Source organism: Wolffia australiana, chromosome 10 (assembly GCF_029677425.1).
Source record: "Wolffia australiana isolate 7733 chromosome 10, ASM2967742v1".
Classification (NCBI taxonomy): Eukaryota; Viridiplantae; Streptophyta; class Magnoliopsida; order Alismatales; family Araceae; genus Wolffia; species Wolffia australiana.
The window spans coordinates 8,638,163-8,663,189 of NC_135844.1; the positions used below are offsets into that span (position 1 = coordinate 8,638,163).

Genomic DNA, 25,027 nt, shown 5'->3' on the forward strand with positions numbered 1-25,027 from the left:
GTTCTATGTCGGATGAATTGTATAGAAGTCTCAATGTCTAGATGCTTGAAGAACTCTTATCATCTGTATTGGATGATCTTCCTTAATTATCATCTAGATGGATGAAGCTTATTTTTGTTCCAGCCTTTACGTCTTCTGCTGTACAAAAGCTGATATCATCAATTAATATATGTAATGAGAGGCGGACAGATGCTTGAACTATATACTTTTTTATTCTATATTTTCACAGTTTCTGAATTCACTGGTACCTGAAGATGATAACTTAATCTGTCTAATTCTTCCTGGGAAGCTCTTAATCAAAAGCTCTGGAAAGCTTATTTTTTTAACGATGCATGTATTTGTCTTGAATCTACCTGGTAATTTATAAAGAACCCGTCAAAGAAAATAGTTTTTCTTCATCGTATTTTCAATTTCTAGCCATGATCTCAATGACGTTATTTAAAATGATCTACCAAAAGATTAATTTCTTGGAAGAACTTTGAACAAAACTTTGCATCCAACACCCAAGTCAACAAATTGGACTATATTTTCCTGAACACCGTTCAAAATTTGAAAAAAGTGGTTTGGTTAGGGAAAAAATAACTTCAGATGCGAGAATCAACAAATAAACCTTAAGTATTATCACTGAATTTCGATTTCAAAGAGTTTTATCCCTCGGAATTCCTAAGTTACGATTCTATTCTGGTTTTCACATTGCAGAGTTCCTCAGAAAAACAAGAGTAGATTCAATAAAATAATGTTGAACGAAATGGAAATTATTGGAAGTAGCTCAGTTCCAACCCTGGGATTGATAATCACTGATTTATTGGTTGATTATTCATGCGAATATGAAAATTAAAATTAAAAAATTAAGCTCCCGCACAGGTCCTGCAGTTGCCCTGAATTTGAACAAAATGAGCATGGCTGCAGATTGAATTCTGGCGCATTAAACAAGAGGACCAACTAATGAGCCCAAGGAAATTAGATATGATGATGAGGAAGATGACTATGATGCTGATGGTGGTGGTGGTGGTGGTGATGATGATGACGACAGTGGTGGTGGCAGTGGCGATGATGGTAACAGTGACGGTGACGGTAACAGTGATGGTGGCAATGATGATGGCGATGACTATGATGATAATGATGATCATGATCATGGACTGGCATGGATCGCTTGACCTTGAGAGAGAGGATGAGGATGAGGCCTTGTCTTGAACATATGATGAGTATGAGAAATGGGTATTTAAAGTTTTTGCTATAAAAAAGAACTCTTCTGCAACAATGCAGCCATATAACCTGTATCCATATAAACTTTGAAAACTTGTAACATTTATATAACCTGTATCCAGAACTCTTAGGTGAGAGAAAGAGGGGGAAGGCTCTCGCTCAGACAAAAACTAGATAAAGTTAGTGTTAGATCATCACGGCCCATTTAGGGCAGATTGGACTGACTTATGGGCCAAAGGCCATGTACATGTAATAGAATAGCCCTAGGAAAATGAATAAAAAACCTAACTAAAATCAATCTAAATAAGGGCCCGTTAAGGGCCCATTAAGAGCCCACTAAGGGCCCATTAAGGGCCCAATAGTGAGGGGCCCATTAGGGCCATGTATTAGGTCCACTAAGGACCTAATATATACTGGGCCTGATTTACATCAGGCCCAGACTCCAACGGCTGGAAAACTAGTCGTTGGACATCCAGTTGCAAAAAAGGGCAGCTGGATGTGATAGGTCCCAACGGTCATATTTTTCAAAAATATGACCATTGGAGGGACTGTTTTTCTCTCTCTCCTCAGTGCATATTTGTATAAAAAGGGCAAAGGATTAGTAATGGATATTCCAACCTTTTTGTGCCCTATTTTCTGGTGTTCCTCTCCTCTTCTTCTCATCATTTCCTCATCTCTCTCAAGAATTTACAGTTAGACCTCAAGGAACAGAGAAAATAGCAAATGATTGACCACCAAAAAGATTTTTGAAGCAAACAAATCAGAAAAAATCACATGGTTCTAATGTCAAATCCAGCAGAGAAGAAGGTGAAGCTTCAGTTGCCAAGAACTTTATGAATATGAGATAAACTGAATCTCATAGCAAGATAGGCCAAAAATCACCAACACTAGTGGGCCCTTGGCACATTAGCACAGAATAGGAGTGATTAATTGACAAGTAGATATTTATAACTTTTCTACTAATTAATCATAAAGAATCTTCAAAAAAACGAATTAATCATAAACGGAGTATCACCGATCTCAGGTGATCTTCAAAAAAAAATTAATTGATTCATTCAAGTCCATTTTTGCCATGCCAAAATTCTTCCAAGGTGTCCATAAAATAGGAACCTATCCAAGAAAGAAAGCGAGGATCACCCTGATGCTTGTCCAAGTGTAACAGCTTGTAGGCCCCATTCCTGTAACCCTACTCCTGATATGGACCAAAAGGCAGTTAAACTCGGGTCCCATCAGGCAGTTCCACAATGTCTATCCCCCATCTCTAGCATTACATTGAAGTCCCTCCAAGCATCAACGGAAGCCTGTGAGGGAAGAGATCACTCCAATCAACTCCTCCCACTGGGTGTCTCATACAATAACATTAACTGGCCCATAGACTGATGACACAGCCTAGTTAAATCTATCTCTCTTCTCTATCATGAATTGCCCTGTCCAAAATCCCTCTTTGGATAATGCCATCTTGTTCCAAGCCACCAAGCCACAGGATCAAGCAACCACACTCATTGCCAGAAAACCATCCAGGAAGCCCCGCCCAACGAATTTCGATCTTTCACCTCACAGCTTTGCAGCATTGCCTCTTGCAAGAAGGCCACCATGGCAAACCACTCATGCAGATATCTTACCACCACACCGTGCCACTGTTGATCAGAGTCTGTGCATGTTTTATGAGATATTTTATATCTAAGCTGATGGCTCCCCTCCCTGCATATGCACCCTTACAGGTTCACTGCCACGGCCATTGTATATGCCCTTCTGTTTGTGAGAGGACAATTCTCTGCATCCTCGTCCTCTCTGCCGCGAGGGAGCTCTTTTATTGTACCTTCTCCCAACCATGTGGATTTTCCCTTTGCATCGTGTCTTGGTGCAGCAGTTTTCCCGGCTTGCTCCGCCTCCAATATCTGCAATCTGATGTTCTTACTGGCCACCACCTGCGACCTTCTTCCTGCCTCATCGCTCGATGCCAATGTTTCCCATCTGTATACGAGGTCCTTGTAATGTAGACTATCCCATCTATATGCCCTAGACCTCTGACGAGGCTGCACCCTCTCCTGTATGTTCCCCTTCACCTCTGCTCGTCTCCTTGCATGTAGAGACCAGGGTCCCAAGCTCGGCCTGGACCTCCATCTCCAGCATTCGGTGATTATTGTCCTCTGGTGTCCATGGTGACTGCGTTGCACATCTGGCTCCATTTATTCTGCTGTCTTCACTGGCATTTATCATCACTGGCATCTGCAGTCAGGGGTTGTGGTATCACCCTCTCCCAGTGACCCTTAATCTGTTTCAGCCTGATCGAGCATTGGAGGCCCTCTGTCTATGGATTCATGATGAATCTGAGGATGCCCTCATTGGCAGCCCCCTTCTACTTGCTATAGAGGAATCTGAGGGTGTTGCTGCTCCAAATTTAGTGATCCCTACTAGTCCTCACCTGCATACCCTTGATCTTTGCGGATGAACCTGGTGCTAGCAAAGGGAGCCATAGTCTCAGCGATACCCAGAAGGTACCCTCAAAGCCTTAAATCCAAACAATCACTATCATTTGCTATCCTTTAATCATCTCCACATCTAGTATCACCATGTTCAGGTCCCTTGATGCCACACCTGGCAGGATGACGCCTAAAGGTCCTAAAGGGTCTGACCATAGCCTCCATCAATTAACATGTTCTAGAAAAACTGTCACTGGCTCTCCCCCTCAGTTAGATCCTTCAGGAGAACCCGACGCCATCCTACTGTCATGCACCTGTTGACCCTCTTTATCAAGCCACACACCGTAGCATAGGCCGCAATGGATGCTCCTCATGTGAAGAAGAAACATGCATCTAGCCGCCATAATTCCGTCCGGGCCGATGCCAGAAATTCCTTCCATAGCTCGCAGTAGACCTCCTCAAGTACCGGGGAGCCCCCAACCATGTCCGCCGCCAAACATTTCCACAAAAGAATAATGCATGGCTCAGCCATCCCCACTATTTTCAGGCTCTCTTCCACCCTTGGATCTCTTCCTATGCTTCACCCTCTTACACACATCCCATCTTGCCTCTACCCCTCCCCCGTGGGCAGTCACATTAACCGTGACCTGAGCCTCTGCACTGTTGGCAAATCAATGTCTCTCTGTAAATCAAAAATAAATGCGCTCCATGCTATGATGCTCCCTTGGGACCTTCCCTCGTCCTGACCCATAGTGTTTTATCTCAATTTGGTCCATCTTTCAACTAGCCTTCTTTAGCATCTTGGCCCACGGTCCTATGTGCTTTGCGCTTGAAGAATACTAGACAATTAACTGATTCAGCGTTCACAGGAGATTCGCCCCTGCCACCTGTAGGGAACCCATTTTCCTTTCTCCGAAAATCTCCCTGCATGATGCTGTCTGACAAGCACAACATTCCACTTGCTTTCACAGCCTAATGCAACCCCCCAAGCCTATCAAATAAGAATGGACTTGTCCCTTACCGGTGAAACGGGCCATGGGACGGACCACCATTACTGCCTCCATCCCGGGAGTGGATGTTGTCTCCCTCCAATTTCTCTCCTATTATACTTATATTGGCATCCGCTGTCACAGCCTTCCCCACCACCTCTGATGGATGCTGCCTTCTGTTGATGAGGCCATGGATGCTGGCAATCTGCCAATGGGCTGTCTGCACAACGTCTGTCATCTTCCCCCATTTATCCTTGCCATCAGTCCCCAAATAAGATGCCTTTTTACGTACTTCATTTGCTTCTGCACTGCCACTAAACCTGCCCCTGTCAACCCTTTGTAGCCGTCTCCATCCGCCCTCCACTAGGCTGATCCAGAGGGCAGACCACCATCAACTCAATGCTGCTGACATGGTCAACTGACCCACTGCAGTTGAAAAGATTGCCTCAGTTCGGATTGTCCTCTGCAACTCGGGAAAATGATGATAGAAAGTCTTCGGTCATACTGGTAGCTGATCGATCACAAAGACCCTGCCCCCTGCGCCCCCCCCCCCCCCCAGTCTAATAGCGCTCTTGTCCAGAGTGAAGAGAAGTGTTGAACTCCATGCTAGGGCTTGGAGGAAGGAGAGGAAATGAAATCCTTAACTAGAATGTACATGAGGAGGGGTATATATACCCTAGGAGAGAGAGAGGAGAGAATATGAGTTAGTGATAAGTGAGGGAGCCTAGTGGGTTTATAGAACATGACCCAATAGGAGAGTCCTCTCACTAACAGCCCCCCGCAAGCGAGGTATGGATGTCATCCATGCCAAGCTTGGAGGTAGCACGAACAAGGAGAGGATTTGATAATCCCTTCGTGAGAACATCGGCCGCCTGGTCGGATGACGGCACGAAAGACAAGTCGAACAAGCCCTCGTCCATCCGCTCCTTGAAGAAGTAGCGGTTGATCTCCATGCTTGATGCGACCCGTCTGGCCCGGATTTTGAGCCAAGGCAATAGCCGATTTGTTGTCACAATAAAAGTGGATCGGACGGGTGTACTCGACGCGAAGTTCGCGGAGCACCCCGTGAATCCACTGAGCCTCAGAGGCCCCATCCGCAAGTGCCCGGTATTCCGCCTCTGCACTCGAACGGGAGACACGATCCTGCTTGCTGCTTTTCCAGCTCACAAGGCCCCCGAAGGCAAAGATGCAAAGACCGGTGGTAGACCGGTAGTCCACAGTCGAGCCTGCATAGTCAGCGTCTGTATATACCTTTACAGTCGGCTCTGAGCTCCGGGGGAAGAGTAAACCCTTCCCGGGACAGCCCTTCAGGTACGCGAGCACCCGGTGAGCGGCCTGACGATGAATCTCATGCGGAGCATGCATGAACTGACTGAGAAGGCTAACTGCATAGCTGATGTCGGGACGCGTGTGGGTCAGATAGAAGTTTCCCCACCAACTGCTGATATTGATGGGTGCTGACCGGCGGAGAGTCACCCCGGCGCCCAACTTGACGTTGGGGTCGATGGGGTCTTCACAGAGCACAGTCGGTCATACCGTCAAAGTCAGCAGGTCCACCGTATATTTCTGCTGGCTGATGAAGATACCACGAGCCGAGTAGGCCACCTCGAGCCCCAAGAAGTACCGAGCTGACCAAGGGCCTTGATCTCGAACTTCGCGGGCAAGGGAGCGGCTGAGGCGTGAAGCCGGCAGTGTCCGACCCGGTGATCAGGATGTCGTCCACATAAACGACCAGGATAGCGACCCGGCCGGGCCGTGACGGAAGAAGAGTGGCTTCCCATTGCTCTGGGTGTACCCTTCGCGCGCATGACGGAGCTGAAGCGGCGAACCACATCGCGGTGACTGCTTCAGTCCATACAAGGACTTCCGCGGTCGGCAGACGGTCCCGGAGGCCCGAGAGGGTAGCCGGAGGATGATGCATGTAGACCTCCTCTCGGTAAGATCGCCATGAAGGAAGGCATTCTTAACGTCGAACTGGCGAATCAACCACTCATGATGAGCGGCCAGCGCCAGGAGGAGGCGGGCGGTGTCCATCTTCGCGACCGGAGAAAACGTCTCAAGTAGTCGGCGCCGTGGGACTGAGTGAAGCCACGAGCGGCGAGCCGCGATTTGCGGCGTTCAGGAGCCATCTGCGTTGTGCTTGGGTGTGAACCCACTTGCAAGAGACGGTCGTCTTCCCGGGTGGGAGAGGAACCACATCCCACGTGTGGTTTTGAGCAAGCGCGCATCTCCTCATCCATCGCCGCTTTCCAATGAGGACAAGCGATAGCATCGGTTAAGCGGCGTGGAGCGAGACAGAGTCGATGCGGGTCAAAAACAGGCGGTAGGGAGTACTCAACCTGGCGAAGGAGCGATAGTGAGAGAGGGGGTAAAGGGGAGTGCGGGTGCACTGGCGGACCCTTTACGCAGCGATAGGCAAATCAGAGTCATCGTCAGCAGGAGAAGAAGACGACTCGGAAATGGCTGGCGGAAGAGAGGAAGGCGCGGACTCAGCAGACGGGGAGGAGCGGAAGCAGGAGGCGAGGATTCGAGGAGGAAGATAATGGAGTAGGCGCAATGGGTGAGGAAGGAAGGCCGACCAGTGGAGGAGAAGAAGAGGAGGATGGGAACGACTGTGGGAGGAGAGACGACGGTGGGAGGAAAGGAGCAGCGGGCTCCAGAACCAGATCCGGCTCCAAGGAGGGCCGGAGGAGATGTGGGAGAGAAGAAGGGTTGAAATTCAGAGAAGGTGACATTGGCGGAGACGAAAAACCACGAGAAGAGGGATGAAAGCATTTATACCCTTTCTGAAGCGAAGAGTAGCCAACAAAGACGCATTTGAGCGCCGGGCATCCAGCCGACAGGAGGGCGTCGTGTCGCGAACATATGCCGTGCAGCCAAAGACGCGGGGAAGAAGGTGAGTGCGGAGCTGCGCGGGCGGGAAAGGCAGCCGACAACCGGTCAAGCGGAGGGCTGAACTGGAGGGTCGGGTGGGCAGCCGGTTGATGAGATGAGTACTCGTCGAACGGCTTCCCCCAATAAGTCCACGGGCGTGGTAGTCCAGCAGGAGAGTGCGGGCGGTCGGCGTGACATACCCAATACGCCGCCGGCAAGGCCATTCTGCTCGGCGCCGCCACGCAAGACGCCTCGTGGAGAATCCCATGTGCGGTGAAATACGAGGTCAACTCCTGGTTGGCGTAGTCCCGCGCATTGTCGGACCGGAACCGCTGAATAGTCCGCCAAACTGAGTCTGAAGCATGGTGCAGAAGGCTTGAACAGTCGAGAGACGGCGCTCTTGGGCGGCAACAAGTAGGTCCACGTGTAACGGTGGCCTCATCAACAAAGATCAAGAACCACCGGTGTCCCTTCAGGCTGGCCTGTCGCGACGACCCCATACATCGCTATGAATGCGATATAAGGAACATCACTGTGAGAAGTCGACGGAGGAAGGAGGCCGCGATGCTTCGCCAGTTTGCATGCATCACAAACAACAGAAGAGAGGTCCAAGCCAGTACACAATGTCGGAAAAGTCTTTTCAAAACATGGAAAGACGGATGCCCGAGCCGCTGGTGAGTGAGTAGAAGCCGCTGCCGGCGCTGGTCCTCGATCGTCAACAAGCACCGCTGCACGGGTTCCCGACCGCCCTCTCGTCCAACAGCAGTAGGCCATCCGAGCGCCTAATTCGCAAAGTCTTCCCCACCTTGTCAGTCAAAAGATCCCATCAGACTGAATGTGGAACGAGCAATGGACCGCATCGGACGAGTCGCTGCGGTGACATAAGTAAGGTCTGAAGGGACGGAACATGAAGGGCGTTGTGAATGATACCAAGGCCATCCACATGGATCGACCCGATACCAGTCACGCCAGTCGTCCCCACCCGCCGTGTGGACAGCTCGACCACCAAGGTGCGCCGTAGGACAGAAACCGGTGGTTGAACGGGTCATATGCTCTGTGGCCCCAGTATCAAGCACCCAGGTGGTATCCGAAGCGAAGGAGCTTGGAGGGCGAGTGTCCACAATACCACTGATCTGACTTGGGAAGGAAGAACGCACGAAATCACTGAAGTGAGCCACGGTAGGCTGCGAAGAAGACCCGGTCTGCAGGGCAGCCAGCTGGGAGCTGAGACGGACAAGTTCGGCAGTCAGCTGGTCATTAGTCATGGCTGGATGGCTGGAGCTAGAGGCGGCGGGCGGTGCCTGGGCAAGATGGGCTCTGGCTGCGGGACCGGCGAGACGGCGAGGCAGGAGCTGATGACGCAGAGGGGCGACCTCCGGATCCCGGTACTGTCCAAAAATTTCTTGATGCACCGGGCCTCAAGATGATTCGGCTTACGCAGAGGAGCAAACCACCGGTGCCCGAGCCCGAAGAAGGCTTGGGCAGCAAGGGAGGTTGCTCCGTAGGGCGGGACAGGAGGGCAGCACTCTCGCCGGGGACTCGGCAGGCAGGTCCAGCAGCGGGACGTTGGCGGCGAAGGCTGCTTTCAACCTCCGTCAACTCCTTAACCAGACCATCAAGTCCGGAAGAGGAGTCTGGAGTGAAGAGCCCGACGCCTGACATCCGCATATTCCGGATTCAGCTTGTCGAGAAATGACATGTAGCGGAGCTTGAGAGCATGGCGGCGGTCGACGCAATTCGGATCCCCACCGGCATGTAATAGTCCACCTCGCGCCCACGGGCTTGGTGGGCAAGGCTATAGTCCATAATGGACATGGTGCCATGTCGGAGTACACTCGCCCGCTCGGCCAAAGTAAAGATCTTCCAGTCATCAGCATCATGCCCGCAGAGCGGCAGCGTGCTCCCAGATCTCCCGCGGAGTCGTCAGGTGGAGGAACTTGTCATAGACCTCCCGAGAGAGTGTGAGTCAAGAGCCAGGAGTGGACGAAGTACTGCTCGGCACTCCAGGCCGGGAAATGCGGGTCCGTGACAGGAAGGGGCTGGCAGGTGAGATGTTTCTGGAGCAGACGGCCGCGCAGAGTGTACTCGACGAACTTCAGCCACGACATCAAGTTCGGAGCACTGAGACGGCAGTTATCCGGAGCCGGAGGGAGAGGAGCACCGATTTTGCGACGGGAGTTCCCGCAAAGTCAGCGCGGTGAAATCTGCTTGGGTTGACGTCGGGCGGTGGATGCAGACGGATCACTGCCCATGCTGGAGGTAGTCGACATGACGGCAAACAGCAGCAGCGGCAGCGAACGAAGAACCGAACACGGTCCGAAGACGGGAGACAGTTCGTGCAGACGGGCGAGCGGTCCGTGCGGGCGCTGCTCGCGGGCGGTGCTCGCGGGCGGCTGCTTGCGGGCGGCTGCGCTGCTCGCGCGCTGCTCGCGGGCGGCTACTGCGGCGGCGGCTTGCGGGCGGCGTCCGTCGCGGCGCTGCTCGCGGGCGGCTGCTGCGGGCGGCTGCTGCGGGCGGCTGCTCGCGGCGGCTGCTGCGGGCGGCTTGCGGGCGGCGCTCCGTCGCGGCGCTGCTCGCGGGCGCTGCTCGCGGCGCTGCGCGGCGGCTGCTGCGGGCGGCTGCTCGCGGCGGCTGCTGCGGCGGCTTGCGGGCGGCGCCTCGTGCGGCGCTGCTCGCGGCGGCGGTCCCGTCGGCGCTGCTCGCGGCGCGGCTGCGGGCGGCTGCTTGCGGCTGCTCGCGGCGGCTGCTGCGGGCGGCGCTGCGGCGGGCGGCGCTCCGGCGCTGCTCGCGGCGCGGGCGGCGGGCGGCTGCTTGGCGGCGGCGCTTTCTGCGAGCAAGGAGAAGATTGAGAGGGTGATGGTGAAGAAGAAGAAGAAGAAGAAGAAGAGGAAGAAGAAGAAGCCCGCACACAGGCTTAGGGCTAGAGATGGGGATCAAGAGCTTGGCTCTGATACCATGTTGAACTCCATGCTAGGGCTTGGAGGAAGGAGAGGAAATGAAATCCTTAACTAGAATGTACATGAGGAGGGGTATATATACCCTAGGAGAGAGAGAGGAGAGAATATGAGTTAGTGATAAGTGAGGGAGCCTAGTGGGTTTATAGAACATGACCCAATAGGAGAGTCCTCTCACTAACAAGAAGGTTCTAAAAGAAAAGTGCCACTTGACGGACAAAACCAAGACGATACAATTGAAAGCTAAGGGACAAGAACAAGTCAACCGAGCCAAGAATTGCCCTTACCATGGCATATTTTACCATCTTCCAAAGAATTTTCAAAGGCCTCACATCATTTTCTCGGACTCAACAGTCAAAGCCAGAGGATAGGTTAATGTTGGTACATCTATCTAGGACATGAAACAATTAGAGCTTGCTGGAATCGGAGTGTATATACAAATTGTAACTCATGTATGTAATTCTTTTTCAAAGGAATGTGTGTACACTTTTTACTCGAGTAAGCTTCTACTTTCATGGAGTTCCATTGACAGTGACAGGAGACATGAGAACTTGTTGCAAAAGGCGAGCAGCAAGACGCTGCGATATTCCTCCAACAACCTGGCCACCAAGATTGCGACCTCGCGGCTCCTGTAGAACCTGTCACCACCATATGGGCACTGTCAACCAGGAAATTTATCCAAGTATCTAGCTATTTCTAGGTGGCAGTAGCTTAGTCGGCTGAAAGAGCATTACATAGGTGAGCTGGGAGCAAAAAAAAGATAGACCCTAAGTTCAGGAAAGGGAGGGGATGGAAACCCTAAAATGTTAATCTCAAAAAGGTTAAGTCTATGATACTAGCGATGGGGTTTGTTTGGTGTTAGTCATCATTGTACAAGGCCACCGACATCGGATTCTTTTCTAGATACATGGCTTCTTTTTTGAAAATTTTTCGGGGTACCGGATGGATATGTTCTTAATGCAAGTATACTAAACGGAGGACAAAGAATGAATACCTGTACAATAGGCAGAAGAATGCTTGGATCGAAATTTTGTGAAGATCTTAGGAGACCCCATATTCTGAAAACTCGGTCTCGCAGTTCCAGCATTTGATCTTGTTCGCCGTCTTTCAACTTGAGAGGGCCCAAAGAACCTCCATTAGGAGCAAATGACCGCATGAATTCAGGAAGAGCATTATAAGTATCGATTGCAGAGCCAATGACAACAGCTTCTGTTACATAAACAGCCTCTCTGACGACTAATGAACGAAGTTCCTCCCCTTCAGGATCTAATAACAGCTTAAGAACAGGTTGCAAGGCATCTTTCGAGGTGAAATCTCTATCCTTGCGGCCTTGAACTAGAAGATTCTCGAGTCTATTCCACCTACAAAAAATGAATAACATACTACTAGTCAAGTTATGACTTAATTATGCAGCGACATCATCAAACTTCCTAATTCCACAGGAGCTAAACTCACCTGAATCTCCCATCTTTGAAAATCAGTTCAATGAGGGCATCTCTTAGATACGGATTTGGATCCGTGAGAAGTCTTTTGGCAAAATATGGATACGAAGCCGCAAGTACTTTGAAATTTGGATCCGCATAAAGAGCTAATCCTTCCAGAACAGTCAGCGACCTAAGAATTAGAGCATAATATGCCGGAACTGTACACGTCATGAAATTACACCAAAAGTTAGGTACCCAAGCATAAAAGTACTCCATATCTTCACAAGAAGAAAGGTCAGAAAAAGTAGAATAAACTCCAGCACTATTCAAAAAATGACAAAATAGAGTTTCATACCCCCAAAGGACTAAGGCTATGCAGTGGTACCCCTCTTCTGAAGGCAATTATGTTTATTCAAGACAATTCACTTTAATCCTAGATACTTCTGCTTATTGATGCATCGTATTCTATTCATATTGCGAAAATTCTGGGCCTTTTGGAGGAGATAGTTAAGACGGTCCATTTTTCTAGTTCACTCTCTCACTTTAACATTAAGCTAGGTATTTTGCCATCGATTCTTCTAAACACAGGACAAAAGAAGGTTTTTAAAATTTTCCCAGAATACCAGATACCTGATTCTCCAATCTCAGCAGAACGCAACCTGGATTCTTATGGTACAAAGAAGAATGAGGCAAACGCATGTGTACACACTATAGGAGGAACTTTCTTGAAATGATGGGTACTTTCACAGCTAAAGGAAGTGAGCTAAAGCATCTTCTTTTTCACAGATAGAAGTTTACACTAAAATCTAAAGAAAAAAAATGATGGCAGAATTTATTTTTTGGTAACCTTATTATCAAAAAGGCATCACAAATGGGCGAAACTCACCATTGAATGGAAATTGGTACAAGACATTGCCCAATCCATCGACAATAGTCTTAAAATTCAGTTCGCTGACTGTTGAATTCAGAGCATCATCAAAGAAGTTTCTCAATGCAGGCACAATTGGAGAAACATCAATATCAGGGCTCAGGAAATTCAACGCATAATAATCCTGAGCCATGGCTTCGTAATCTCTATTAACCATGTGAACCACGTGGCCTATGATTGCTAGCCTAGCTTCCTCTGGAGTCTCGCTCATCATTCCGAAGTCAAGGAACGCCAGTTTCCCTTCTGGTGTTGCAAGCAAATTCCCCGGATGAGGGTCAGCATGGAAATATCCGTACTCAAGAAGTTGCCTCAGACTGCACTGAATTCCCGTGTTTACCAGGTCCAAGAGCTTCAGACCTTGCTTTTCTATTGCTTCTTGCTCATTTAACTTGACCCCGTCTACCCACTCCATTGTCAATACTTTTGCACTGGTGTAATCCCAAAATATGTCGGGGACTAACACATCTTCTTTGTCAGCATATAATTTTTTAAATTTTCTTGCATTTTTTCCTTCCTGCATAAATTTTCATCAAATTTTGAAGAAAATACTCTGAGAAAATATGATAATCATAACTCAAGCACAATATTTGATGAAAATTTCTGCATCTTCATCATCATCGTCATCATCCTATCCATGGACTAGTGATGAGGAAGATGACGACTAATCATTTGGAAGAGAAAAAAAAGTAGAGCGACAAGAGAACAATGATGATTTGCCATACGTCATTGTCATCCATTGCCATGTAGGGATGATGATTTTTTTTTAAAAAAAATGTAGGGATGACGATGCCAATGAAAATTTTGTAACTTGTAACGCATACCTGAACGTAGTTGAGTTCTTGGTAGACTCTTCTTGCAAACTCATCAATGAGAGCAACCACATCACTTGTTATGATGTCGACATACTTATTTATAAGTTGGCCAAGGCCTCTTAGCAGGAAAAAGTCCAGGCCGATGGCTGCTTCAATGCCGGGTCGCTGCACCTTTACTGCGACTATCTGCCCGGTGCTCTTAAGCTGCGCCTTGTATACTTGTCCCAGGCTGGCAGCAGCAATTGGAGACGGCGAGATTGATGAGAAGATGGCGTCAAGAGGCAAACCCAGCTCCCTCTCTATGCAGGAAAAAGCCTCCACATTTGAAAATGTTGGAAGCGCATCCTGCTCAAATCAAATCACAGATAGCGCTTGTAAGCACACCTTGTGGGAAAATTCAGAGAAAGTTAACGAAATGGTAAGAAAATTTTCCTGGTGGAAATTGAAAGGGAGACTGCATTAAGAACAAATTGCACGAAGATATAACGCATCAATTACTTTTTTACGTGAAGATAGTGCATGGCTAAACTATACTCCACCATGATAGTTTCATATGATTTATAGAATCTTCCTCAACGCGATTTCAGCCAGACAGCCCAAAATCAGTCTAGACCAAGCCTGCACCATCGAGCTGTGCCAGAATTACCGTTTGTGCAACAAAGAATCATTGAAATGTGGCGGAAGGATTGCCCCAGTTCTTCCCAAAATCGAATCAACACGAATTCAGCCAGATAAAGCTATAGCTTCATCTAGATCAAAACAACACACCGATGTTAGCCAGATTTACTCAGATTTTGCTTGAGAGAAAATCAATGAGATGCGGCAGATGGATCGCGGAAACTCTTCACAAAATCTCATTCAAAGCGATTTCCGCCAGATAAAGAAAGCCATGGATTTGTCAAGAGCAAGACAACTCCATGGAAGCCCGCGAGATTTATTCTGACTTTGCATCAAAGAATCATTGAAATGCCATCGCGGCAGACTTCCCCAATATCTTCTTGATCGCAATTTCAGCCAGATCAGAGAATGACTATGAAAGTACCTGCAACTCGGAGAGCTCCTCGAGGTACTCAGGCGGGCAGATGTCCGGCCTGGTGGAGAGCCCCTGGCCGATCTTGACAAAGGTAGGCCCCAAGCTCGTGAAGATCCCTCTCAGCTCCGCCGCCCTCTGCCGCTTCCTCTGCTCCAGCTGCCCGCTGCGGTCGTCCAAGAACAGCTTCGCCGCGAACGCCCCCAGCGCCGTCAACACCTCCACCGCCCTCTGTGCCACCTGAATTCGACAAAACCCAGACAAATTCGACAAAGAATCGAGACAAATTCGACAAAGAATCGAGACAAATTCAAAAAAACCCAGAAAAATTCCACAAAACCCAGACAAATTAGACAAAACCCAGTAAAATTCGACGAAACCCAGACAAATTCGAGAAAGAATCGAGAGAAATTCGACAAAACCAAGACAAATTCCACAAAACCCAGACAAATTCGACAAATTTGAAAGAGAGGGAAAACATGCTGAATATCATTTGATTGAATAGTTGCCTCAGCTCAATGTTGTTCGAAGAAACCCTGCCCTTCCATTGGTCTTCTTTCACGAAAAGCAGGCATGAGATAACGAATCAAGTCTTTCCCTAAGATTTCGAATATCAGTCACGAATTCAAGTTGATTATATTTCGTTTCTTCCTCAGAGAAAGACGATCAAACAATTCCAAACCCCAGCCATTAGCTAGCCTTATCTTTAAACGAGATCCCAATTCCAGCAACGGTTGAATTACACATCTTACAACTAGAATCCCCTTTTCTCTCCGATCCGGATAACGCGAACCCCCTTTAGATTCGCGCACGATACACTTTTTTATGCATTGGGAGTCAAAGAATCGAGAGAGAAACGCGATGAACAGATCGAGATCCTCACCTTGGCGGGGCGGGAGCCGTACTTATCGGCGAGCAGCTGAGGGCTGTAGACGGTGGCGCCGACGGCGCGGGCCATGGCTCGGGTCTCGGCCTGCATATCGTCGGTGCGGTCGCGGAGTACGGGGGCGAAGGAGGCCGCGCCGGCGCCCCGCTGAGCCAGCTCCGCGCCATAACGGTCTCCCGGCGCGCCGTCCGGCCCGGCGGCGACCGGCGGGGCCTCGGCCAGCGCGGCCCGCCAGGGCGAGGCGCGGAGCTGGGCGGGTCTGGGCCGGCGCAGGGGTCTGAAGGCGGCGGCCGGGGGTGTGGCCGCCATTAACGAGGCCATTGCTGGAGCGAGGAAGAAGAAGGAAGGAAGGAATTGCAGTAGAAGGGGAAGATGGAAATGGAAAATCTTGAGCTCGAAGGCGGGTTCTCTGCTTGTGGTCGTGGGCCGGCCTGGGCCACGACGCCAGCGTCCTCGCCACGAAAACAGGAGAAGAAATCAACAGGAATTAAATAAAAGATCTTGGAATTTTTCTTGTGCATATCTATAGTTCCGGTATATAAATTTCCCCGTATCTATAGTTCCGGATCATCTCGGACGTTTCGAATCGGTGCAGGGACGCGGACGGGACGGTTTTTTTGTCCGAGATCTCTGGACAGGTCGGTTTTTTTGTCCGAGTGGACGAAAACCATCCCGGCTGAAGGTCTCAGGATGAATTTCCAGTCTTGATTTTCGTCCAACCTCGCGGACGGGACGATTTTTTCGTCCTGCGACGAAGATACCGTCCTGTCCGCGTCCCTGTACTCTCTAGTTTTGATCGTCCAGGACGTTGACGATGGATGGGATAGGATGAAGATAGCCCCGTCTGACGTCCAGAATCAGTGCAGGGACGTGGACAGGACGGTTTTTTCATCCGAGTGGACGAAAACCGTCCCATCTGGAGGTCTCGGGACAAATTTCCATCCCGATTTTCCTCTAACCTCACTGACGGGACGCTTTGTTCGTCCTGAGATGAAAAAACTATCCCGTCTGCGTCCATGCACTCTCTAGTTCTGGATCATCCAGATCGTGGATGATGGACAGGACGGGATGAAGATAGTCCCGTCCGACGTCCGATATCAGTGCAGGGACGCAGACGGGACGGTTTTTTCATCTGAGACCTCCGGACGGGAGGGTTTTTCGTCCAACCTCATGGACGGAATGGTTTTTTCGTCTTGGGATGAAAAAAAACGTCCCGTTCGCGTCCCTGCACTCTCTAGTTTTGGATTGTCCGGGATGTGGACAATGGACGAGACAGGATGAAGATTGTCCCATCCGACGTCTGGAATCAGTGCACGGACGTAGACGCGGCGGTTTTTTCATCTGAGACCTCCGGACGGGAGGGTTGTTTCGTCCAAGTGTACGAAAACCGTCCCGTTCTGAGGTCATGGGATGAAAAAACCATCTCGATTTTCCTCCAACCTCGCGGACAGGACGATTTTACCATCCTGGGACAAAAAACCGTCTTGTTCGCGTCCCTGCACTATACAGGTATCTTCATCCGGTACTACGTCCCAATTTTTAGAAGTTTGTCGGGATCGTCCCCCATGGAGTTCTGGACAATCTTCCAAATATTTTTGTCCACGTCCCGTCCCATGTCTGCGACGAGGCAGTGCATTAGGCCACTTGGAATTTGATATGTGGCACAACATATGTCAAATTCCAGCGGGAGCTCTCACACGGATACATGACTAACTTCCTGTCCACCATCCAAGACCTCGGACGGAATGGTTATTTCGTCTGGGAAATGGCAGACAATTATCAGTCCTGTCAATCATCCAAACTCCTGGACTGGGTGCTTTTTCCATCCACGGATAAAATTACCGTCCTGTTTGTAAGGTGACATCTCCGCCTAAGCAATTGTCATCCTGAGATGGTAAGGTGTCATCGCCGCATAAGCAAGTGTCATCATTTCTCAACATGGGGGAAAAGCTGCACAGGTGTCAATTCCTATCAAACTTTAACTTGAAAATATATGAATATATTACATACACAATCATAAGTCCAAACCAAAAAATATGCATGCTTCCAAAACCTTAGTTGGGAACATTAAACTATAACATTGCCTTTTGTTCTTCAGTTGTGTTGTTCTAGTTCTCTCCCTCATTCTCAGGCTACCAATCTTTTTTATCCATCCAGATTCTTGTATGTTCTCTACTTCGAACCATGGTATCACCCCATCCCCTATAGTAGACTAAAGAAGCCTCTTCAGATGAGGCCATTGTTCAACAACACAGCGATGAAGAACAAGATCGCCAAAATGAGCAGTGGCGCAACATACTCTAAGTCATATTCCCCCCATGGGACTAAAGCTCATCAGGTTGAACAATCCTTTGTGTTTGAGATGAGTTCAAGCCACAATATTCAAAAAAAGTATAAGTCAATACCTGAGTCATGATGAGCCCTCTTCATCTGTTTTCAGACCCATAACACCCCTTGTGGAAGATGGACATGGCCATCATTGCCACCATAATTAAGAACATCATTGATGTTTTTTGTTTGGATAGGCTTAGGCACATATGCTCTTAAAAGGAGTAAACAATATGTGAACACAACCTACTTATGGTACTGTTGACTTGGGCATATTGGAAATGGAAGATTACGTAAGTTTCAGAAGGATGCATATTTTGGTTCGTTTGATTTTGAATCTTACGCAACTTATGAATCTTGCATTATGGCTAGACTACCCAAATCACTATTCTCAGGGAATGGGGAATGTGCCTAGAATATTTTGGAGCTAATACATTCTAATGTGTGTGGCCCTATGATTGTCCAAGCAATAGGCAGTTTTTATTACTTCATTACTTTCATTGTTGATTTCTCCAGATCTGGATGGGTATAGTTCATGAAGTATAAGTTCAAATGATTTGAGAAATTCAAGGACTTTATGAAAAAAGTAGATAAATAATCTGGAAACAGTATCAAAACTCTTAGATCAGATGAGGAGGAGAATACTTGGGTACAAAATTTACTAACTATATGAAGGAAAATGGCATCCTGACTCCACCATACACACTACAAATGAATGACATGCAAGAGAGGAGCAATCAAATCTTTTTGGAGATGGTGAGATCAATCATGTGCTTCTCAAAATTATTAGTGTTCCTCTAGGATATGTGCTTGAAACAACGACGCCTATACTGAATATGTTACCTAGCAATTCAGTAACTTCTCACACCATATGTATGCTTGAATATGGGGATGTCCTGTCCATGTGAAGAGGCACGACCCAAGCAAGCTGGAACGCAAGATTGAGGTATTTAGTTTTGTGGGATTTCCAAAAGAAACAGATGGATACTACTTTAATGCCCCAAGGAGCAAACATTTTTTGTTTCAAAAAGGGTCATCTTCCTAGAGGATGAATATCTTCTACGAGAAGATAGTGGGAGTAAAGTAGTTTGGGAAGAAATTCCAAATCATAAAATAAAGACTATGACCAGATGAGCGCTCAGTTCCTTAACATGTTCAATTAAGTACACAAGTCAGGAAGATTAGTGAGACAACAGGACCACTATATAGGACATATTACATGAAGTGAATTCAAGATACTAAATCTTTAGGATGATCATCCTCTGACATATGATGAGGTGGTTCAATATTTTGGCCTTAGAAATGGCCAGAAGCAATGATTTTTGAAATTCACTCCATGCACCAAAATCATGTATGGTACTTGGTTGACCCTCTCGAAGGTATAGTACGTATTGGGTGTAAGAGAATATTTAAGAAAACGATCAGTGTAGATTAGTTGCAAAAAACTATCGTCAAAGGAAAGGAGTTGACTATGAAACAACATTTTTATCAATTACCATGATTAGGTCAATTATAATCCTTCTCGCCATAGCTACATACCATAACTAAGAAATTTTTCAAATGGATGTGACATGATACAACCCAAGGAATATGCATCCAAGGAATTTCCAGATAAGGTGTGCAAGTTTCATAGATACATTTATGTAAGCTTCAAGGAGCTGGAATCTCAGATTTGATGAGATTATCAGATATTAGGACTTCATTATGAATGAAGATGAACCATGCGTGTGCAATAAAACCAGTGGGAGTGGCATATGAATGTTGTCATTAGTAAAGGCATGGTTGCCCAAGAACTTCTCCATGAAAAATTTTGGGAATATGTATCTATAGAGGTAGATCAAAAAGGTTTCTAGGATTGCCAGATCCATGTTCATAAACACAATTGCCAAAATGGTTGGCATGGATAACTCCATGAAAGGTCTTATACGGATGAGACTCGGAGTTAAAGTATCTAAGGAGTACTCACCTGAGTCTCCTATAGATAGAGTGATAATGGGGAAAGTCCCACATGCTTTGGTTATTGGATCCATCATGTATGCAATTCTGTGCACAAAGCCTGATGTTGCATTTATGTAAGTGTTATAATCATATTTCAAGCAGCCTAGGAGAGGAGCATTGGATATTAATGAAAAGCGTCCTTGAGGAGGACTAAGGGATTTTTATTTATTTATGAAGGAGAGGAGCTGAAGCTCCATAGTTATAGTGACTCAAGTTTCTAGCCGTATCCATAAGATAGTGATTCTACATTTGTATTTCTTCTCAAATTCAATAGAAGTGTGATATCTTAGAAGAGTTCCAAGTAGAATTATACCCTTAGAGTCGATAATAGAAGCTGAATATGTTGCTGCAGACGAAGCCATGAAGGAGGGAGTCTAGGTGAACAAACTCATCACGATTATTGGTGTTTTCCTTGGATCTTCCAACTTAGTTCATTGTTGCATGACAACAATGGTGCAATAACATAGGTGAAATAGTCACGTCTCATCAGAATTCAAATCACATTCTGTGGTGATTACTCTTGATCAGGGAGATCATGGCTCAATGAGATATTATGATGGAAAGAGTTACCATCAACTGTCAACATAACATACCCACTGATGAGGACCTTGGCTCACGAAGTTTTTGAGCATCACTCTGAAACAATGGGATTGTTGAATAAGGGTATTTGACTTTAGTCCAAGTGGGATATTGATGGGTATAATGTGGTTGTCAAACCAATCACACCACCATGGTTTTATTTAAGTTAATTGAATAAAATATTTAAGTTCATGGTTTTACTTTAGTCCAAGTGGGAGATTTGAGTTCACAATGAAGTCCATGACTACATACAATGATCTAGAGCATTATATGATGATATCATAATACAATGATCACTAGTATTTAAACATGTATTCTAAATATTTATATTTGATGGATGAGATGAATGTCGAATGGACTGTTGGGAGTCTTCACCATAAACTTCCGTTTGATGTTTATTTTCAGTTTTTTAAAACCATCTTTCAATCATTAATAGAAGATATAATGAGCGATTTAACTAATCACACATCATACTATACTTCTAAATTGTTATGATTTCAAAAAAGAAATTGAATCTCCTTCATTCATTACTAAAATATGATTAAATTTGCTAATTTATTAACAAAAAATAAAAACTGTTTTTAACTTTGTACGCATCATGTTATAATTTTAAATTGCTTCAATCTTGAAATGTATATTGAATAGTTTATGTAATGCGTTATTAAAAAATATATAGAAATATACCCATTTGCCATTTTCATAACTTAATATTCTATTGATCTTATAAATTCACCTGACTTAGAGAACTCTCTTTCAACTGGCTTTTGATTATTAATAGAAGACATAACACATGCTTGAAATTGTCATTGGAAAACATAGAAATAATCCCTGAAATGAGGATAAGGATTAGATGAATGAGTTTAAACTAATGTGGTTGTCCTCACATTATGCTTCTCTATATATTACTAATTATATGTTTAAAGTAGAAAAAATAACTTCTGTTTCACAAATAGAGTTAAAATAATAGGGATTATCATAAACATCCGGACAATTAAAATGTGGTTGAAGATTAAAAATATCTAAAAAATAAGAAAAAATGATTTAATTCCTTTGAACTACACAGAGAAGACCTTGAGGATATTTCCCTTATGAAACAGTTCATCAATGAGGGGTAAATCAACATGTGTATCACTTGGGTAGCTGAACTCTGAAATCATTCTCTCCTCCTGAAAACTCAAACTCAAATCATTATCACCTGGAATTGTCTTGATGTGTTAAGATTGAAGCTCCAACCACCGTGCCAAAACCTAAAGATGAGAAGATGGGAGCTACTGCACTTATTATCACAGGCAGGATGTTAAGTTCAGTATTCCCCCACAAACATATGCCTTTGAACACAAAACATTTTTTTTGGGATTTAGACCCTCACTCTATTAAAATTCAAGAACCTACAACAAGTGTGATGAGAACAATCTCAATGATATTATTATTATTCTTAACACAGATAACTTTTAATTTATGTCACGAAACAAAATTTTAATTGGAAATCAATGATATAACAAAATTTTAATTCAAGAACCAATAAAAGTGGTTATCTTATTTCAAAATATGAAAAGCTTGTGCGGTGCGGTCCGAAAATTCACTCACATGTGTGAATTTTTCAGCTCTCACATGAAACAGTGTCTGATACCTAGTGCAAATTTGTGCGAAAATTTGCACTACACAGTGTAAATATTCGCACTGCGGGTGGCTCATTATAGTAATATTTCTTACTTCTAGAATAGCATTATAGTGCAAAAAGTTTATTAAGGTCATAAAATAACTATTGGAGTGAAATGAATTTATTAATTATTGGATTTCATGACTGCACATATAATAATTATAGTATTATCCACACTCGGGGCATGTTTACTAGTGCAGTGCCATTATTTAACATCACATCACCAATTCCTTGATAATTATTGGACCCCACCACTACATAGATAATAATTAAGTTTTTAGTCAAACTTTTGCTAATTATGATAAATACTTTGAGAACACGAGGATGAAGGTGGGGATGATCAATTTATAAAATATTTATGAGTCATAGAATATATTTATAATTGTTAGCTTTCAGCACTAAGTATTCTCCAAACTATTCTCCAAACTCGGGGGCATGTTTAATAGTAGAGTGACATTATTTAACATCACAATTACATTCCTAGTTGTTGGATTCCACCACTACATAGATAATAATTAAATGTTAAACAAACTAAGGGGCATTATGTTAAATATTTTAAGAACACTCGATTAATTTGGGCATGAGTATTTTATAAAATATTTACGAGTCACAAAAATGACTGTTAGATTGATCATCATCATATTCAAACATATAGGCATTATATCTAAAATTTAAGAACAATTAGGTTAATAATTTTTAGCATGGTTTATGAATTTTTTTAAAAAATTGCTATGAGTAAAAACATTTGAGACATTATAGGAATGGATGTGGAAATATATCTTCATGAAAAAATATGATTGGTCATGGCATGTCGCCCATCAATACATAAAACATTGTTTAAATATTTCAACATGTTGAAGCAACAAATAAGAGAGTCAGTCTAATCAACTCGTGGGTCGTCATCACTGTCTTCGTTATCTTTGTTGGTATCATTGTTGATGTCATCCACCGCTCGCCACCAACACTCCAATGTCACGAGTAGCTTGATGCTCTCTACTATCGACCTAGATTGCTTGTAGTCAATGACAACACGATCGGCGGAGAAAAATCTCTCTAAGGTCAACCCTTAGACCCCCTCAACCTGCGTCTGCGTGCCCTGTTTACCATTTAGGTTTTGCCGCCCTGCCCCGAACCCCGCAAGGGGGTGACTCCCCCATTGACCCCCCACTGACCGCGTAATCGGATTTGCGTCCGGCCTGTTGGAGTGCACATTATCCACTCTCGCCACCAAACACCTCTAAAACTTCCTGCATTGCCTTATCATGCTATGCCAGTGATAAAGGTCCCCCCTTACCTCCTTGGTGATCTGCATTATTTTATCCGGTACTTTCTCGCATGTTTTTCCATTGCCGTCAGACTTAGTAGAATAGGTTAATTGAATAGGTTTGCAACTTCGCGTATTTGACCGTTTGGGATATTGGATTTCAAGCTTTGTTTCCATTGTGGTGGTTGTAAGATAGTCCTCCCACCCTCGACTGAGGAAAGGGTTAGCACCATCATCATTTTCTCCAGAATTCAATGTTCGAAATCGATCATGTTGATTTGTGGTCTGTTTTATCAATCCTTAGTTGATGTCAGTCGTAGTCATCCTGCATAATTACATCATAATGATAAAAACGAGGAGAGAAGAAACATATTATTCATCATAATGTTATGCATACCTTTGTTTTCAACTCAAACTCAACCAAAATGTGGAGGACGATTGCACTTATATTTTCTCCACTATCGGGGCCTTTCAATTGGCATATGCCAAGCACACACAGAGTTTCCACTCCCATGTCTACCCAATGCAAAGTCACCCCTAAGAATGCAATGTTTTTCTCTTGAGTCCACAAATTAAGTGTTAGTGATACATGGGCAACGTCGGCCAATTTTGTACGTATGCTATTCTTCATATCCTTGAGCATTGCATGTGCTTTTACTTTGATAGCGTGCACTAATGTGATACCTATCTCTTCTTGTGCAATGTAATAGAGAAGTCTTACAGAGTACTTCTTTCTACCCATTGCCCATGGCGAATCAAAAAGACAGATGAAGTGGACTAGTCCTTTTGTATTCTCGATTATACGACCAATATAATATTGCCTCGTACTACCTCATGCATCAAAATAATCAGCTATGAATCTATCTCCTGGTTCTCGTCTTCCCTTGCCCTTCAACTTAACATGCACTTTACAATGAAACCTCTCTAGACATCTCTTGAGAGGGGTGCTGTTGTGATATCTACTATAGTCTACAATGACACTGCTTATGTTGCACTTGAACTTCTGTCGTCTCACAGATGTAAAGTACCTTAATGCAGGACATGCATTATGTGAGTTTCTCTCTGTTTTCTTTATGAAATAATATCATTGGACTCATCCTCTACAGACATGATTTCGACATCCTGCTCGTGTGAGGACATTCTATTAATATAAACTTTTATGAAATGAAGGTACATGCATCTAGAAACATAAATTACAACTTGAGAGAAAGAAAAATAGGATTAGTTGAGAGGAACTGACCTCCTTTAATCCAAAATATTTAAACAGTAAATACTTGACTTTATCTCTTACTCAAGAAACCTGTTTCATCAAGGAGTAACATAAACAACACATTGTAATTATAAGAATAACTGACGACTAAAACAAAAAAATGTACTAATTTTAAGACACTTATGAAAAATTAAAGTCACAGTTGCCCTGTCATACTAGCCCATGACTGACTCATAAACATATGTTGAATGTTGTTTATGTCAATGGATCAGTTAATATGAAAAAAATTGAGAAAAAATACAACTCCCCTTCTTCTGTTCCATTCACACAAATGGAGAAAACTCATGGATTTCCATCTCATCAAGATACAAATTCCTTGAGATACACATTCAGAATTAGATACATCATTCCATTTGAATCATAAGCATGAATTTCTATTTCTACACTTAGTTTGGCATAAAA

The 25,027-nt window shown here is 45.3% G+C and overlaps 1 protein-coding gene across 1 annotated transcript; it reads right to left on the reverse strand.

The window, feature by feature from the left end:
- Window positions 1-10,838: 10,838 nt before the first annotated feature.
- Window positions 10,839-15,957, reverse strand: LOC144708378 (Protein kinase superfamily protein). Its single transcript, XM_078581645.1, has 7 exons — window positions 15,524-15,957; window positions 14,653-14,880; window positions 13,620-13,955; window positions 12,757-13,312; window positions 11,902-12,088; window positions 11,441-11,807; window positions 10,839-11,084 (listed from the first exon to the last, which is right to left on the reverse strand). Exons 1-7 carry the CDS (start codon window positions 15,845-15,847, stop codon window positions 10,959-10,961), a joined length of 2,124 nt encoding a protein of 707 aa, XP_078437771.1. The 5' UTR covers window positions 15,848-15,957; the 3' UTR covers window positions 10,839-10,958.
- Between the last annotated feature and the right edge of the window lie 9,070 nt (window positions 15,958-25,027).